The 19,019-nt window shown below is 47.6% G+C and overlaps 1 protein-coding gene across 4 annotated transcripts in view; it reads left to right on the plus strand.

Moving 5' to 3' along the window:
* VWA8 (von Willebrand factor A domain containing 8) overlaps window positions 1–19,019 on the plus strand; it is a 271,730-nt gene that overhangs the window by 72,559 nt on the left and 180,152 nt on the right. For all 4 annotated transcript variants that reach the window (XM_061629912.1, XM_061629914.1, XM_061629913.1 and 1 more), the window contains exons 17-18: window positions 4,083–4,198; window positions 6,645–6,751. In XM_061629912.1, the coding sequence (XP_061485896.1) occupies window positions 4,083–4,198; window positions 6,645–6,751 (223 nt within the window). The remainder of the gene's footprint in view (window positions 1–4,082; window positions 4,199–6,644; window positions 6,752–19,019) is intronic.

Consider the following 19,019-nt stretch of genomic DNA (forward strand, 5'->3'; position numbering starts at 1 on the left):
GGTTCAACTCGAGGACGTGGACAAGGTGCTTGGACAGGTACATGCAACCACTTCGGTACTGGATCCTTGCCCCTCCTGGCTGATAAAAACTAGCAGGAATGGAACAGGTAGCTGGGCCAAGGAAGTGATAAATGCCTCTTTACGAGAGGGAGTGGTCCCGGGCTGTCTGAAAGAGGCAGTGGTGAGACCACTCCTGAAAAAGCCTTCCTTGGACCCAGACAATTTTAACAGCTACAGGCCAGTGGCGAATGTTCCATTCCTGGGCAAGGTCTTGGAACGGGTGGTTGCTGGCCAGCTCCAGGCGCTATTGGATGAAACTGATTATCTAGATCCATTTCAATCGGGTTTTAGGCCCGGTTTTGGCACTGAGACAGCCTTGGTCGCCCTGTACGATGACCTATGTCGGGAAAGAGACAGAGGGAGTGTAACTCTGTTGATTCTCCTTGATCTCTCAGCGGCTTTTGATACCATCGACCATGGTATCCTTCTGGAGAGGCTCGCGGAGTTGGGAGTTGGAGGTACTGCTTGGCAGTGGTTCCGCTCCTACTTGGCGGGTCGTCTCCAGAAGGTAGTGCTTGGGGAACATTGCTCGACACCGCGGGCTCTCCAATATGGGGTCCCGCAGGGGTCAGTTTTGTCCCCCCTGCTTTTTAATATCTACATGAAGCCGTTGGGAGAGGTCATCAGGAGTTTTGGAGTGCGTTGTCATCAGTATGCTGATGACACGCAGCTCTACTTCTCCTTTTCATCTTCTTCAGGTGAGGCTGTCGATTTGCTGAACCGTTGCCTGGCCTCGACAATGGACTGGATGAGAGTTAACAAACTGAAGCTCAATCCAGACAAGACTGAGATGCTGTTGGTGGACGGGTTCTCTGATCGGATGGTGGATATATACCCTTGTCCTGGACGGGGTTACACTCCCCCTAAAGGACCGGGTTCGTAGTCTGGGAGTCTTTTTAGACTCTTCCCTCTCACTTGAGGCTCAAGTAGCCTCGGTGGTTAGGAATGCGTTTTACCAACTTCGGTTGGTAGCCCAGCTACGTCCCTATTTGAGTAAAGAGGACCTTACATCAGTGGTACATGCTCTGGTAACCTCACGTTTGGATTACTGTAATGCGCTTTACGTAGGGCTACCTTTGAAGACAGTTCGGAAGCTACAACTAGTGCAAAATGCGGCGGCCAGATTGCTGACAAGGACCAAGCGGTCCGAGCATATAACACCTGTTCTGGCCAGCTTGCACTGGTTGCCAATATGTTTCCGGGCTAGATTCAAAGTGTTGGTGTTAACCTATAAAGCCTTATACGGTGCGGGACCACGATACCTTGCGGAACGCCTCTTCCGATATGAACCGGCCCGTGCACTACGTTCTGCTACGAAGGCCCTCCTCCGGGTTCCAACTCACAGGGAGGCCCGGAGGGTGATGACAAGATCTAGGGCCTTCTCAGTGGTGGCCCCCGAACTATGGAACAGTCTCCCCGAGGAAGTACGCCTGGCGCCGACTCTGCTCTCCTTCCGGCGCCAGGTCAAAACCTTCCTATTCTCTGAAGCATTTTAAGTTACATTGATCTAATTTTAAAAATGTTTATTGTATTGTTGATTGTATTTTAATATTATTTTGTTATTCATTGTATTTTTATACTATTTTATGTTCACCGCCCAGAGAGCTATCGCTAGTCGGGCGGTATATAAATTTAATAAATAAATAAATAATAAATAAATTTGTCCCAACCCAGCTAGTTAGCAATCATTGGGAATTGGAACCACATGTCTCTGCCCATTCACACCTCCTCAACTCTCTTTTGCTTTTCTGCTGCAGTTGTTTCTCTTTCTTTCAGGTAGTCCAGGCAGCAATGGCTCCTTCTCAGGTTGCTTGCTGCTGCCTCTCCTTTGTTTCCAACAAGCCTACTACCCCCTCCTCCTGCAGCTACTCAGGAATAGTGGCATTTCAGAAAGCAATTCTATTGCTAGTCATTCTAAGAGGACCTTTATCCTCTTAAAATAAGCATGTTCTTAACATTACATACTTGTGAAAGCATACACTGCCATAGTGGTTTATGTCTTTTGAGTATGCAGAATAGTTACAAACCTAGTGTGCCACTGTGGCTGTATCTGGATGATCACTGTTTGGAAGCTATTAATCATAGTTTCCTAGTTTGGACGTAACAGGAAACTATAGTTAACTGAGGTTTCCTGGCTTATTAATTTGCTTATACAAAGGCAAGAGCAAAGCAGCTGCATGTGAGGTAATGAGGTTTGTTTGTATTTACTTTTATCTAGAAGAGTATTGTCTTTGCAGAAGAGAGAACACAAACTGGAATGACAGGCAAAGAGAACATGTATTACTTTACCTTTATTATCATTTCATTATGTGTCTGCATTTAAAAGGAAATAATTACATATTATGTGTCTTGGATGATAGTAGTTTCGAAGGGCAAATGATATCTATGTATTGTTCATTAATGCCAGATTAATGCCTAAATCTGCTCTGTTTCAAAAATGCATATGGAGCTTCACACCTATACAGATTTATATCTAAACTTTTTTGTATAGATAGTTACATATAGTGGGGCTTCTCAATAGGGATATCTTTTTAAAAATCCCAAATGCCCAGGGGCCTGCACATCAGAAGTCAGACTGAGGGGAGACTCCTACAGATGAATAGTGACAGGACATCTGCAGAAAGATATATATAGCCTGGTTGTGCTGTGAGTTGAAATGTATGCCTTAGGTATACAATCCTTGGTGGCTCATGCAGGGCGAGGGAGTGAACATAGCTGCTTTTTCCCCTGCAGGGTTCTAGATGCATGTTTACCCTTATGTAAAATGTGTATTTACCCTTGTGTAAGGTGATAATGATGGAGCATGAACGTGGTTGCTAACCTGTTAAATACATTAATTACTCTTGCTTTTAAATGTGACTTATGTCTTGAGTTTAGATGTCCCTGCCAGATGCTACATTTGCTTAAGTCTGTTTGTTATATTTAGAAGTTGGCTAATGTTTGGACGTATAAATGATTGTAATTTGCTTTCACATGTCACAAATGCAATGACTTGTTCGCATCTTGGCCTTTGGAGAAAAGAAAAACTAGTTGAAAACAAATACATGCCAAGTGGCTGACTTGGTGAAAATAGCTGTTCTAAAGTGTTAGCTTAATTTTTTAAAAAAAGTTAACTAATTTGTCCTTTGAGGAGACTGGTGGCCAACTATATAAATGGATTAATGGATAGCTTGGACAACATCTCTTCTTAGTCACCAAGATATTCCAAATTTATAACTCTAGGCAATTCTACAAATTATATTGCTCTGTTTGTGCATGTATTTGAGAGAGAGAAGCTGCAGTACATTTGTTGTCTTATTATTGGTTCCCTTTGTATTAAACTTACTGTGTAGCATCTGGAGTTTGCCAGTGCTAGACACATAATGGGCCGCTAATGTAATCAAGATGGATTGTTCTTATATTTTAACATGCTGGGCCAATGCAGACATAACCCTTGGGGTCTCTTAACCGCAGTTAAGGACTCAGAAATAGGCTGTGAGATACTTGCTCTTCCCCAGACCCACTCCTCCTGCTTCTCCCATGTTCAGGAGGACCTTTTCTAGATGGCCATAACATTGATAGAGCATTGAATTGAAACTGATAACAGCTGTTAATGCTAACCAGAGTTTGCTAATCAGCTTCAAACTCTGATTTCAAGTTCCAGTCAAAAGGGAATGCTGGTTAACTCTAGTTAATGTTAGTGTCAGTGTAATACTCAGCTGTTAATGTTTATGCTTCCTTAACTGACATCTAATAATTGACAGCAGTATAAATTTATGGTATTAATTTTTTTTATCCTGTGGATTTTTCATGTTGCATGATGCTTAAACGCCTTCAAGCAGAGAAGTTACAGATAAAAAAAAAATTGCACACTGGTGTCTGTTGCACTACCATGGCCATCTGGGGATTTAAAGTACAGGGTCCTCTATCAAACCATCCCTGAAGATTAGTACTTTTTGAAAATAATTGCATCTAATGTAAAGATCTTTCCTCCTTGTCATTGATTAAGAAATGGTGAATTAATTTAATTTTACTTTGGATAGGCACAGTCATTAGCATCATCCTTGTCTACACGCCAGCTATTGAGAATTTGTCGGCGGCTATCTCATCACCCAGATGAAAGCCTCTACTATGCTATCAATAAAGCTTGTCTTTCCAGGTATATGTTTGTACTGAAGTTTAAATTACCAGATAGGAAATAACTCTTTGGGTCTTTTTTAAAAAATAGAGTTCCGCTTATGATGGCAACAAGGCCAAGTCAGAAATATATTTATTTATTTAGTAAATTAATGTTCTGTGCTCCGTCTCAAAGAAGCCCAGGGTACAAACACTACAATTAAAATAAACATGTATTTATAACATTTTAAACCATCTAAAAGCATGCTTAAATACTAAAAACATGTAAAACTGTGCTCAGGGTGCTGGGATACCTGAAAGATAGCCTCACCCCTTATATACTCAGTTAGTCACTGTGCTCTGCAGGTGAGGGCCTCCTGTAGATACCATCTCATCCGGAGGTCCATTCCGCACAATGTGAGAATCAGGTCTTTAATATTGTGACACCTGCCTTTGTTGTCTTTTCGTTGCCTCCTGAAGACCTTCCTCTTTCAGCAAGTCTTTTAAGTAGGGACATTCATCCCAGTCTGCATGTGTATTGAAATTTTCTGAAAGATGTTTCTATGATGTTTTTATTGTTTTATCACTTGTTGTTTGCTGCCCTGGTCTCCTATGGGAGAAAGAGTGGGATATAAAGTTAAAAAATATATCCACATACCCTTCCAGCTAATAATTTCAAGGTGCTAGGAACAGTATCTCTCTCTCAGCCGTCAAATGCCTTGAGTAAACAGGAATGTTTTTAAATTCCTCCTGAAAATTGATATCAAGGGAGACAGGCACACCTCACCAGGGAGGGCATTCCACAAATGGGGAACCACCAACCAGCACTCAGCAGCACCACCACCAACATGGTCTCTCCTGCTGTTTGTAGGGCCCGAGATGGTTGATTTTGGGGAAGGTACTCTTGGGTACAAAGCCATTTATGGCTTTGTATGCAAGTATTAACGCCTTTAATTGTTCTCAGCAGCTCACTGGCAGCTAGTGCAGCACTTAGCTGCATTCTGCACTAAGTGCAGCTTCCACATTGAGTGCATTATAATAATCCACGTGGGCGGTTACCAGAGCATAGCGAATGAGACCAAGTGGTCTCGGAACAGTCCAGGAACAGTTGTAGCTTGCAAATCAGTCTAAGCTTGAATATAAATGCTCCTAGCCATAGAAGCCACTTGACAAGTTGGAATCCAGTACTTCCAGACTACAAACTGTTCCTTCAGGGAGAGTCCAATCCCTCCCAGAACAGGTTGTGCACCTAATTTGCAGACACAGGAACTACCCACGCACAGCACCTTTGTCTTATCAAGATTCAGCCTCAGTTTTTATTGGCCCCCAACCACCACTGCTTCCAGATATCAGTCCAGAGTCTTCACAGCCTCCCCTGATCCAGATGGAATGGAAAGATGGAGCTGCGTGTCTTTACCATACTGATGACACCGTGCTCTGAATCTCCATATGACAGCTTCCAGTGGTTTCATATAAATATGGAATAGCAAAGGAGGCAAAAGCCACAGAGTCAAGCAACAGTTTCCTAGTACTGCCTTCTGCAGGTAGAAGCAGAACCATTGTAATGCAATGCCTTCAGCTCCCACCCCCTGAGTTGTTCCAGAGGGACACCATGGTTGATGGTGTCAAGCCACAGAGAGATCAAGAAGAATCAACAGGGGTCATACTCCGCCTATCTCTCTGCTGATAAAGGTATTCAGTCAGGGCAACCAAGCCTGTTTCATTTCTAAAACCAAATTGAAGACATTACGTAGAACAGGAATAGGTTTGGAAGCAAAACTTCAATTTGATCTAATATAAATAATAATTGTTACCAGGGCACAAAATTTTATGGTGTATTTCCAGTCTGTAATGAGTGCTATAGTACCCCTTTGTAGTGTTGCTCAGGCATCATGGGATGGAGGAGGAGGAGGACTTTCCCGCCTTTCCTGAAAACTTCTCCCCTGCAAAAAGAGAACATGTTGTCTTGCTGTATAGCCCCTGAGTAAATATGTTTGTGACCTTATGAAGAGAAAAACTTTGCCTTGGCTATTGTAGTTTTAAATAGCTAATTTATGGTTTATATTTTGGGTGTGTTTGGCTGGGATAACTATTAGATCAGCCTTTCCCAACCAGTGTGCCTCCAGATGTTGTTGGACCACAACTCCCATCAGCCTCAGCCAGCATTGCCAATGCTCAGGAAAGATGGGAATTCTGGTCCAACATCATCCGGAGGCATACTGGTTGGGAAAGGCTGTATTAGATCATTGGAAAGAAATTTGAGAGTCTGCTTTACCATGACATAGTTTCTAATGTGCATGCTCAAGTGCATGCGTGTGCATACACAAATACAAGAAACAAAACCAGTAGACATTTCTGAAGTATTTGTACTAGCAAGTATGTGGATGATATTCAGGGACCAAAAAACACTAGACTTTTGTACTGGAAAATTGCAAAACACCACAGATTCCCACCCCCTGAAAATTTTTCTGTCTTGCCTGTCTCATTAGGTTTTTACCCAACCTTGCAAGATCTGCATTACATCAAAATCTGCTGGACTGTGGAATTGAAACAAATCCTACCGATACTCTGAAAATGGAGGAAAAAGACTATAGCTGTAAGCGGCTGACATCTCTGCCTCTTTCTCCTATTAAAGCGAACTTCAGGATAAACGGGGCATGTTCCAGTGTTTTAACCCTCCAACATCACCTAGAAATCGAGTTGTGTACTTCAGTTGAAGCCCTGGTGCTCTGAGAGTTTATTATTATTATTATTATTAATAATAATAATAATATTAATATTATTATTAACATTTATATACCGACCCATTATGACAGCAATTTTATACTGAATCTCCCAGTATTCAAGTGCAGTCAAGCTTACCAGATTAATGGTAGAGCACAATGAACAGCTTGTTGCTGATAGCCAAGCAAAGTAAGCAAGCCTCTAATTCTGATTTCCAAGCACTTCAAATGCACACCTCTGCCTTTTCAGAACCACATCCCTATTTTTTCCGATACCAGATTTGCCAGTGGGCCATTACATGGTGATGGGAATAGGTCATGACATCTCCCCACCCGTCACCATTAAAGTGGCCTCTGCTACCTGACAGACCTGTTGTAACTTCTAAAGCAGTAAAAAAACAACTGACTATTAATGGCATCATGTGTGTATATTTACTCCTTTTGCACAGGAGGACTGCCATCAAGTGGGTAACATAGTTCCACCTATCGTCCAAAGGCAAGAATGTTTTGAAGTCAAGACTAGGGGCATCAGGCCCCTCCCACTCTCCAGTTCATTGTTGCCTTTCGTCCGTGCAAGTTGGAGTATAAGATAGTGTAGATAAGTTTTGTGTATCTGTGTGACAGGGTATAGAGATTTGTGTGTGTATTCCTGGTCGTTTCCTTCTCTCTGTTATTTAATTTAGTGTGTGTGGGACTGATTGTTCTTTTTCTGTCTTTGTTTTTTATTGTCCTGGGGAATTTCTTTGGGGGGTTGCTCTTCGCCCTTGTTTCCTCAGTCCCTGCCTGAACGGTGACTTACTGGGAGACCGCGGCTGCGGCTCTCCCTTCCTCAGGCGGCGGACACAGCCTTAATCCAGGAGCTTGCGCCTGCAGCTTCCTGCTCTGCGCCTCCGCTGTCTCGTGTATTTTATAGATTGCTGCCTACTTTCGCGGCGGCTCCCTTGGTCTTTCCTCCCCAGGAGCCTGCAGCTGCAGTTCTTTTTGCCTTTCCAGTGGCCCTTTATTTAGTTGGGCTGCTCCGTCTCCCTCCCTCCCTGGCTCGTTCCGCGGCATTTTAAATCTTGCCGCGACTGACCTCAGGAGCCTGTGGCTGCGGCTCCTTCCCATTTTGCAGCTTTCTTTGCCGATTGCCCCCCCGCTAGCTGCGACTGTCTCAATGACTGTAGGGATTTCGCAGGCCGTTCTGCTTCCTCGGCAGTGATTTTCACGGCTGGCCCTTAAAGCTGCGATTGCGTCCTTCAGCCCTACGGCTGTAGAGCTTATTTTGACGCCGCTCTGCTGCAGCAGTGTTTTCGGTCAGCCCTGTTTCAGCTCACTGGTGTTCTTCAGTGACCGCCATTGCTTCTTCCTCGTCCCTACACTTTTCTGATTGGCTTATTTTCCCACTCTTTAGCGGGCGCCATTTTATTCGTTCCCCCTTTTCCCGCCCTTTCTGTTTAACCCTTACAACAGTAAAGGATTATTTTCAAGGTGTTTTTTGTCAGTTTCTGTGTGTGCGCTGCAGAGTACAATAATAGAGGATTCTTTTCAAGGCCTTTTTTGTCAGTTTCTGTGTGTGTGCTGCAGAGTAGAACACAGGTCTCTCAACTCAAACTGCTGACTGAGGCTGACTACTGAAGCTGTTTGGAACTGTACATTCTGCCCCATCCGTGGCAGTGTACCAAGCCTGTTTGGAACTGTACATTCTGCCCCATCCATGGCCGTGTACCAAGGCTGTTTAAAATTGTACATTCTGCCCCATCCGTGGCCGTGTACCAAGCCTGTTTGGAACTGTACATTCTGCCCCATCCGTGGCCGTGTACCAAGGCTATTCAAAATTATACATTCTGCCCCATCCGTGGCCGTGTACTAAGGCTGTTTGGAACTGTATATTCTGCCCCATCTGCGGGCGTATACTTAGCCATCTGAGCCAGTGCATTCTGCCCCATCCGTGGCCGTGTACTGAACCCCCTCAAAAATATATGATGGCGGAACAGCCAGTGACAGCTCAGGCAACCAAGCCTGAACAATCTAAGGCAACCAAGCACAAGCACACCAAAGCGGTTGCCAAAACCAAGCATATATCCAGCCACAGCACAACCAAGCGGGCACGCTACGTCTCTGTCCCGGTTTCTGAGGAGGCGGGCCAAGAACCATTAACAAATCTGTTTAATTCTCCGGCCGCATCCTCCGAGGAGGACTTTGCAGGTTTTCCTGACCAGCCAGCAGCCAGCTATCCTCCTCCCATATTACCACCTGGGGCTCATTCATCTTCTCCTGTGCATGGAAAGATGATATCAGATGGGTAACTAGCTCCACCTAGTGGTTGAAGGCAAAAGAGTACTGCTGACGTTTTACTGTAGCTCCGTCCCTGGTCTGCGCCTGCTCTGTGCTCAGTTTCTCTTTTGCCTCACAGAAAAGTGGTTGGATTCTCTCTGACTCCGTGATTCAGGCTTGTAGCGTTTTTGTTGTTTGGATCTTCTGTGTGAGTTCGTTCTTGTTCTTTCCCTCCAAGTTTTCTTATTTATTTATTTATTTATTAAATTTATATCCCGCCTTATGGCCAAAAGGCCCTCAAGGCGGCTTACAAAAACACGAATATAACACATCATAAAGCATAAATACAATAATGCAATTCTCAAAATTAAATAACAAATAACATTATTAAAAGAAAAGAAAAAACATTTAAATGTGTCACAATAAGAGAACCAAACACTTTATAAAAATATTCCTTCTGTAATAGTTTAAACAAACAAGCAAACAAAGGGGTTCCTTCTGTCTCTTTCCTTCTGACCTTCCCCTGTGGCGAGGAACAGCCAGCCCCTCCCCGCGGCTCTGGCAGCCGTCGACCTATTCAGACTCCCTCTTTAACTAATTTCGCTGACGTTCCTCCTCGTTCACCAGGCTGCAGCGTCGGCGGTTTTCAACCTTGGCAGCAGCCTTCCCAGGGCTCGATACCCAGGCTTACACCCAGTTATTTCTCGCTGTTTGTGAGCGGCTTTCGTTTTTACCCGCTCTGTAGCGGGAGAGGAGGTAGACATGCAGAAGCAATAGAGGGGAAGACGCCGGCCGCTGTTAAATTGCAAGCTTCGCCCGGTCGTTTACTAGCAGCATTTATTAACTCTATAAGTCCCGCAGTGTGTGCCCGCGATGGGGAAAGCCATGCACAAAACGAAACACCTCTCAAAGGGGTTAAAGCCGCCTCCCCGCATGGCATCAGCAGGCGCAGTATCAGAGCCCCTTCCCACCCTGGGATTGGAGCAGTCTCATTCCTCGGGGGATCATTCTGAAGTAGCGGCAGCCCACCCCTCTACCGTCAGGCACAAGGTGGCTGAGGCTCAGATTCTGGCGGGCAGGGTGACTACAGAAGGCAGGATATCTGCCCCACATAAGCGAACTTGTAGAGATGGTCAAGCTTCTGTACACCATACAAGGGACCAGAGAGACCTGGAACCCCTCTCTGATGACGAAGGCAGCCAGCTCCAGCCTCCCTTAGATGCTATTTTTTCTGCTACCTCCTCTCCTGACGCATTTGCTGGGTTTTTGGATGAACCAATCCCTGTTCAACAGGTTCAATCTGCTGAAGGGCATAGGCTCTACTCTTCTCATACTCAGGCTTGCCCTGTTCAGTTACATCTGTCAGCGTATTCAATTCAACAGCTTAAGGAGCAGCTTAGAGAGGCTCTCTTATTGGATCTAGCCAGGGACTTGTCTTCTCAAAATACTTCAGGCCCCCACCCCTCGAGGTATCCACTTACAGATCACTCGAGGACAGATCTTCACCCTCCTCCTGGCCGCTTATCTCCAGATCCCCGTGCGGCATCTCAAGGCAGACATCTACAGCTCCCTGACCAGGAGCCTATGGACGCAGAAAATGAATTGATTGTCTTGGATGAGGAGGAATGGAGTGGGGAGTCGGAATCGGAGGAGATTCTATCTACCAGGATATTTCAAGAGGCTCATTTTCTTCCTCTGCTGTGCAAGGCGATGGAAGCCCTTACCCTCACCTCTACAGAGGATCCTCCTACTGCATCCACCTCGAGAGTGTCAGCAGTATGTCCGGATCCAAAACCTAGGTCGAGAGTGTTGAAGCTTCCTTCTCTTCTTCCGAAGGTGCTCAAATCAGAATTCGACCTTCCTTTACAATTCAAAAAGTCAGTTTCCATCGCCAACAAGTATTATACACTAGAACAACCGCTCATGGATCAGTTGAAGGTCCCGCTCATAGACGCCCCTATAGTCAATCTCCTGAACCCATCTTTGAACCCGAAAGACTCAGATGCTCACCTCAAGGATGCCACTGAGTGTAAGATGGACCAGGGGCTTAGAAGAGTTCACGAGGCTAGTGCGCTTTCCATCAGGGCAGCAGCAGCCTCCTCGGTGTTTGCTCGAGCTTCCCTTCTCTGGTTGGAGGACCTGCTGGATGACCCACAGCAAGATCCAACCCGAGTGCGCAAATCTCTGCTGAAGGTCTCTCGGGCGGTTACCTTCATGGCAGACGCATCCATGGATGCTATGCAGTTCGCAGCAAGGTCACTGACGGCGGGGGTCTTCACGAGAAGAACCCTTTGGCTTTGTCACTGGGAAGCAGACCCCGTAACTCGCTCAAACCTTGCCTCGGAACCCTATGTGGGAGGCAAATTATTTGGGGACACCGCCCTCGCGCATGTCTTGGAAACTAAGGAAAAGAAAAAGTCCATGCCATCCACCAGGAAAAGGGATGACGGCAGAGCCTTTCGTCGGTCATTCCATCCATATTTCCCATCGCACTCCTTTCAGGGCTCACGTTCCTTTGGAAGACAGAAGGACGCCCGCTCCAGCCGTCCCTTCTGGAACAGACAGCGCAGCCAGCTTAAGTCCCAACAACACCTTTCGGGTCGCTATGGATTCACATCCCAGTCACGTGGAAACAGGTCAGTTCTGACGCCTCTGCCTCGCCGGTGGGTGGCCGTCTCCAACAGTTTACTCACCGATGGAAGGACTTGTCCTCCGATCAGTGGGTCCTACACACTCTTCGATACGGCCTTCGCCTGGAATTTTCTTCCACCCCTCCGGCGAGATTCATTCCATCCCCTCTATCAACGAATCCACACAAGAGAGACAAAGTTTTGCGGTCAGTTTTCCATCTTCTGCACATAGCAGCCATCGAGAAAGTTCCTCCAGGAGAGAGGTTCCTGGGAAGTTACTCTCTGTTCTTCACCATCGGGAAAAAAGACGGTTCGTCCTGGCCTGTGTTAGACCTCAAGAGTCTAAACCGCTTCATAAAATACTGCAAGTTTCGTATGGACACCTTGCTTTCAATCAAGGAAGCGCTGAGGATAGGGGACTTCCTCTCCTCTATCGACCTGAAGGAGGCATACCTACACATACCAATCTTTCCCCCTCACAGAAGGTACCTCCGCTTCGCGGTGGGACAAGAACATTATCAATTCAAGGCCATGCCCTTTGGCCTGTCATCTGCCCCCAGGGTATTCACAAAGGCCGTGGTTGTCCTGGTGGCACACCTCAGGACTCTGGGGATTCATATATTTCCTTATCTGGATGACTTTCTGATTCGCTCACCATCATTGCACAAGGCATGGGAAGACCTCCATGTCACCCTGGCCTGTCTAAAGGACCATGGCTTCCTGATCAACGAGGCCAAAAGCCATCTTTTTCCGTCCAACCGCATTACACATTTGGGAGCGACTATAGACTCTCTATATGGCCTCCTCACTTTGTCCCAAGACAGAGTCAGCAAGATTCGACAAGTAACATTGGATATCCTATCATCCCCCTCGCCGGACCTGATGAAATTGGCAACGCTTCTCGGCTTGATGGTGTCCACGTTCCAGACGACGCCTTGGGCACGTCATCACTCCCGCACACTTCAGTGGGCACTTCTGCCCTTTCAATCCGACATAGCGTCCAGACATCACCGCAGGATAACTGTCACCACAGGTTCGACAGTCACTGTTTTGGTGGACCCACAAATTCAATCTAACGAGAGGCATTCCCTTCCAGGATCCACCACACACCCTGATAACATCAGATGCCAGCTTATCAGGTTGGGGAGCCATATGCGACAGGCAGGTGGTTTCAAGGCACATGGTCTCCGCTGGAGTCCACTCTGCCGATCAATTTCCTCGAACTGCATGCAGTTCGTCTGGCCCTCAGGCACTTCGCGATCTCCAGACAGTTGGGAGCGGTGCTGGTCAGAACAGACAACGTGTCGGCCAAATCTTATTTGAACCGTCAGGGGGGCACATGCTCCCTCCTTCAGAAGGAGGCCTTTCTCCTCTTCCAGTGGGCAGAGAACAATGTCGACTCGATAGCGGCAGAATATCTCAAGGGAGAGGACAACAGCCAAGCGGACTGGCTCAGTCGGGAAAAGCTACTTCAAGGGGAATGGACTCTTCACCCAGAGGCTTTTCATCAGATAGTGAAACGTTTTGGCCACATTCATGTGGACCTCTTTGCCACCAGGCACAATCGACAGGTGAAGAGATTCTTCTCCCGGTATGTGACACCAGGCGCGGAAGGGACGGATGCCTTAACTTCCCGGTGGCCTCCGGGCAGACTGTATGGCTTTCCTCCGATTCCTGTCATTCCCAGGGTGATCAAAAAGCTTCGGACCAAGAGATCGGCACTCCTATTAGTGGCTCCATGGTGGCCACGGAGACCTTGGTTTCCAGCCCTTCTCGACCTGTCGGTGGAACCACCATGGCAGATTCCAGTACGAAGGGACCTACTCTCTCAGGGACAACTCCGCCACCCGGCTCCAGAGTGGTGGGCGCTTCATGTATGGAACTTGAACGGAGGAGACTCTTGAAAAAAGGCATCTCTCCCCAAGTGTTGGAAACTATGATGGCTTCTAGACGCCCTTCCACACTCAGAATTTATGAGAGCACATGGAAGGCATTCTCATCCTGGTCACAGAAGAAAGGAATTCTTCCTCAGAAGGCGGGGGTCAACCAGATCTTGTCTTTTCTACAAGACGGATTATCTTTGGGCCTCAGACCAAATACCCTGAAGCGCCAAGTTTCGGCCTTGTCGGCAATCCTCTCCAGATCTCTGGATAATCCAATCGGATCTCACCCTTTCGTCAAACGTTTCCTCAGGGGTGCAACGGTAACAGCACCACCTACGGTGCACCGCTACCCAACTTGGGATTTACATAAAGTTTTATCAGCCCTTCAAAGACCTCCATTTGAACCTCTGAGTCAGGTTTCCCTCCGTCTTCTCTCCTTTAAAGTCTTGTTTCTCGTGGCCATCACTTCTGCCCATAGAGTGTCTGAGTTGAATGCCCTATCCGTCCATAAAAAATTTTGTATGTTTCATAAGGATAGAGTAGTTCTACGTACTGTTCCTTCCGTCCCAAAGTGTTGTCTACTTTCCATTGCCAGCAAGAGCTGGTATTGCCGTCCTTTTGTCCGAATCCTGTCCACCCTTTAGAGAAAGCCTGGCACTCTCTTGATGTGCGAAGAGCGCTTAAAGTTTATATTTCCAAGACAAAGCCAATTCGGAAAACATAATTTGTTTGTCTCTTTCCACCCTACCTCCCTAGGGAATAAGGTGTCCATGTCCACATTAGCCAGGTGGATTAAGGCATGCATATCATTAACTTATGCCTCTCTAAGATTAGCTCACCCTACCGGAGTAGTAGCTCACTCTACCAGAGCAGCGGCCACATCAGCGGCCTTTTCCCATAATGCCCCTCTAGCGGAGATTTGTAGAGCAGCCACATGGTCCACTCCCAATATGTTCATTAAGCATTATAAAATAGACTCCTATGCTTCATCGGAGGCAGCCTTTGGGAGGAGGGTGCTACAGCACGTCCTCAAGGATCATTCGTGACCACAGCCCAGCAGTATTCCCACCCTACATGGGTCAGCTTTCGTATGTCCCATCTGATATCATCTTTCCATGCACAGGAGAAGAGACATTTGGTCTTACCGTGAAATCGGTCTTCTCTGTGCATGTCAAAGATGATATCAGGGCCACTCCCTATGAGTGCTGGGCTGCCTTTATAAGCACGGTTAGCCCTGGAGCAGAGAGTGTATGAGTACTGTTGTTTTGTCTTGTTTGTGGCATCTATTGGCCTGATTTCGTGGGCTTGTTATTGGAAACTGAGCACGGAGCAGGCGCAGACCAGGGACGGAGCTACAGTAAAACGTCAGCAGTACTCTTTTGCCTTCAACCACTAGGTGGAGCTAGTTACCCATCTGATATCATCTTTGACATGCACAGAGAAGACCGATTTCACGGTAAGACCAAATGTCTCTTCTCAGCCTGCTGAACCACCCATATATTTGCCTCTACAAGTGCAACCATCTCCCACACTGGGGCTGCAGCTGTCTCAGGAGTTCATATCGCAACTACAAGACATGCTGTCGTTCTTCTCTCAAACGCAGTCACAGTCACAGGTCACTGCCATGCCTCAGCGGAGTGTTTGCAGACAACCCGATGATATGAGCCACTATGCACGCAATGAGGCAGATCCATCATGCTCTCCAAACCCTTTTGACATTGCCAGGGGCAGGTTTGTTGATGACGTTTCTTGTGGGGAGGATCCATCATATGCTATGCAAGCCGAAGGAGACGAGTGGCGTGATCAGTCAGAACAAGGGGAGGATACGTCTTATTGCCTGTTTGATGCCTCTGATTATCAGCCGCTTGCTCGCAGAGTATTGAACACCCTTGGTCTCCAATCTACTCAACCTGCAGCTACCACTCCCACTATTAAAGGGGCCAGGGTCCTGAAATCCCCCACACCAGCAGAGCACTACCTTCCTGTGCCAGATCCTATTGCAAAACTAGCCAAGGACGAATGGTCTCACCCATTACAAACACGCCGTTTTAACGCCCTTGCAGACAAGCTTTACTCTTTGGCTCTGGATTTTACAAGTAGACTGGCCGTCCCCGGCATAGATGAGCCGATTTCCAGTCTAGTCTCTAGATCCCTTTTGCCGAGGGAAGGGGACTCACATTTAAAGGACGCCACTGAGCGGAGGCTGGACTTTGCCTTATGCAAAAAGCATGAGGCCACCGCTTTCTTCATGCGAGCCTCGGCATCAGCCTCCATCTTTTCCAGGGCAGCGATGATGTGGTTGGATGACCTCTTAGATGATCCTAATCCCAATACTGTCTCTCTGAGGAGGTCACTGGTGAAATTACGCAAGATGGCGGCGTTTGTGGCTGATGCCACCTTGGAAGCAAATCAGCTGGGAGCACGAGCTATGGCAGCTCAGGTAGTCGCCCGGCAGACCCTCTGGCTTCGTCACTGGCAAGCGGACTCTACAGCCAGGGTTAACTTATCAAGGGCACCTTATTCTGGCTCATTACTCTTCGGCAAGGAAGCCCTAAAGGCAGTGCTTGTTGACTCCAAGGATGCTCGGAAGCCTGTCTTGGCCACTGTCAGGAACATTGATCGCAGGCCCTTCAGACGTTTCACCTCATACCACATGACCCAGCCCTTTCGAGGAGTGCGGCCCGGGGGACGAGGCCGCGATTTCCAAACCAATGATTTCCGTTCCTCCAGGGGAGCCTGGGACAGACATTTCCCAGGCAGAGGTCAGTACCAGGGATGCAGAGGTACCTCAATCGCCAGCACAGACAGTACTGATGCGGTACCAGTCGGGGGCAGACTGCTTCTGTTTGGAGACCATTGGCTGCGTCTGACTCAGGTCGCCTGGATCAGAGATCCTTTTTGTTATGGCTATACACTAGAGTTTTGGGCAACCCCTCCAGACAGATTTCATCCCTCTCCTTGTCCCAAGGCACCATCCAGGCACTGCATCATGCAGACAGCCATACATCACCTCTTGGACACAGCGGCAATAGAGCCAGTCCCTACAACAGAGAGGTCGGAAGGGGTGTACTCCCTCCTATTTACTGTGCCCAAACGAGATCTGTCATGGAGGGGGGTGTTGGACCTCAAGTTCATCAACCGTTTCGTAAAGTATCGTAGGTTCAAAATGGAATCCCTCCACTCCATTACAGAAAGCCTTCACGAAGGAGACTTCCTGGCTTCTATCGACCTAAAAGAAGCGTATCTCCATGTGCCTATTTGCATAGCCCACAGAAAATTCCTTCGGTTTGCCTTCGGCCCCCAGCATTTTCAATATTGAGTGATGCGGTTCGGTCTCTCGTCTGCCCCGAGAGTATTTACTAAGGTGCTACTCATCCTAGTGGCTTACCTCCAGCTTCAAGGGGTGCATATCTACCCCTACTTGGATGATCTTTTAATACGTATGAGTTCCAGGGAGCTGGCTGATCACCATCTAAAGCTCACGCTCCATGTCTTGCAGACCTACGGCTGGTAGTCAATTTCAACAAAAGCCATCTCCAACCAACCCAATGCCTACAACATCTAGGGGCGATGTTAGACACCCTGCAGGCGACGGTGTTCCTGTCTCCAGACCGCATAACCGCTATCATAGACATCGCACGGTCTCTGATGCGCCACGCAACCGCAGATGTCATGCTTCTAGCCAGGGCTCTTGGAATGTTGGTGTCCATCATCCATATTGTGCCACGGGCTCAAGCTCATACTCGCCAACTTCAGTGGGCTTTGTTACCGTTTCAGCAGGACATTGCCAGGTCCAATCATTGAACAATCCCCTTGAACCCCGCAGTGCGTCTTTCATTCTGCATGTGGATGAGGGTCCAACATCTCACCCAGGGCACTCCGTTCAGAGAACCCCGCAGGACTGTTATCACCACAGATGCCAGTCTCCTCGGCTGGGGAGCCCACTGCAACTCCCAGTTCGTTCAGGTGGTTTGGACCGAAGCAGAGCAGACTCAGAGCATCAATTGGCTGGAACTAAAGGCTGTCCACTTAGCTCTGCTCCATTTTCAGTCTCTGTTCCCCTTGGACCATGTTCTATTTCGAACGGACAACACGTGTGCCAAATCTCATTTAAACAGACAAGGGGGAACCAGGTCCCGTTCTCTGCAGAACCTAGCTTACCTCATATTCGACTGGGCAGAACAACATTTACAATCCTTGAAAGCAGAACATCTCAGAGGAATTTGGAATGTGACAGCAGACTGGCTCAGCAGACAACAGGTTTTTCCGGGAGAATGGAAACTTCATCCGACCATTTTCCATCTTCTCCAGCGTCAGTTCGGCGTCTTCTCAGTCGATCTGTTTGCCTCCAGTCGCAATTGCCAGCTACCCAAGTACTTCGCACGATACCTGGATACGACAGTGGAAGCAGTGGATGCTCTGTCGCTACTGTGGCCGGATGGCCTATTGTACGCCTTCCCTCCAATACCACTGTTAGCCAGAACCTTGAGGAAGGCACGACGCGAGAGGGCCAAGCTGGTTCTGATAGCACCATTTTGGCCCCGTCGACCGTGGTTCTCGGATCTCCTTGCCATGTCAGTGACGGACCCTTGGACGCTCCCAGTCAGGCCAGACCTCTTATCCCAGGGCCCAATATGGCATCAGGACCCCAATTGGCTCAACCTAACAGCGTGGCTTTTGAACGGGGACATTTGAGGTCTGCTGGCCTGTCTGACGCTGTTATTGACATTATATTGGCCTCGAGATGACCGTCTACCACTCGCATATATCAGCATACTTGGGTGGTATTCTCCAGGTGGTGTCAGTCCCAGCACCTCGATCCTTCCCAGGCCACAATACAACAGGTGCTGCAATTCCTTCATAGGGGCCTCATGATGGGGCTTAGACCCAACACCTTACGTCGACATGCGTCCACTCTATCGTCCATTCTCTCAGGGTCCTCCGCTGGTGCTCCTATTGCTTTGCATCCGTTCATCAAACGTTTTCTGAGGGGAACCGCTCTACGCTCACCGTCTGTATTCCACCGTTTTCCCTCATGGAGTTTGTTGAAGGTTCTGCAGGCTTTACAACGCCCTCCGTTCGAACCCCTTAGGACTGTGCCTTTACGTCTGTTGTCATTCAAGATCCTGTTCCTGATCGCAATCACCTCTGCGAGATGAGTTTCGGAACTGGGCGCATTATCTTCTGCCCGCCATCTCTGTGTTTTTCACAAGGACTCTGTTGTGCTGAAGACTGATCCTTCTGTCCCAAGGTCAATTCAGTTTTCCATTGCAACCAGGACATTGTTCTTCCTTCTTTTTGTCCGAATCCTACCCATCCTCTAGAGAAGGCTTGGCATTCGTTGGATGTTTGGAGGTCTCTCAAGACCTACC

This window comes from Rhineura floridana, chromosome 5, assembly GCF_030035675.1.
Source record: "Rhineura floridana isolate rRhiFlo1 chromosome 5, rRhiFlo1.hap2, whole genome shotgun sequence".
Classification (NCBI taxonomy): Eukaryota; Metazoa; Chordata; class Lepidosauria; order Squamata; family Rhineuridae; genus Rhineura; species Rhineura floridana.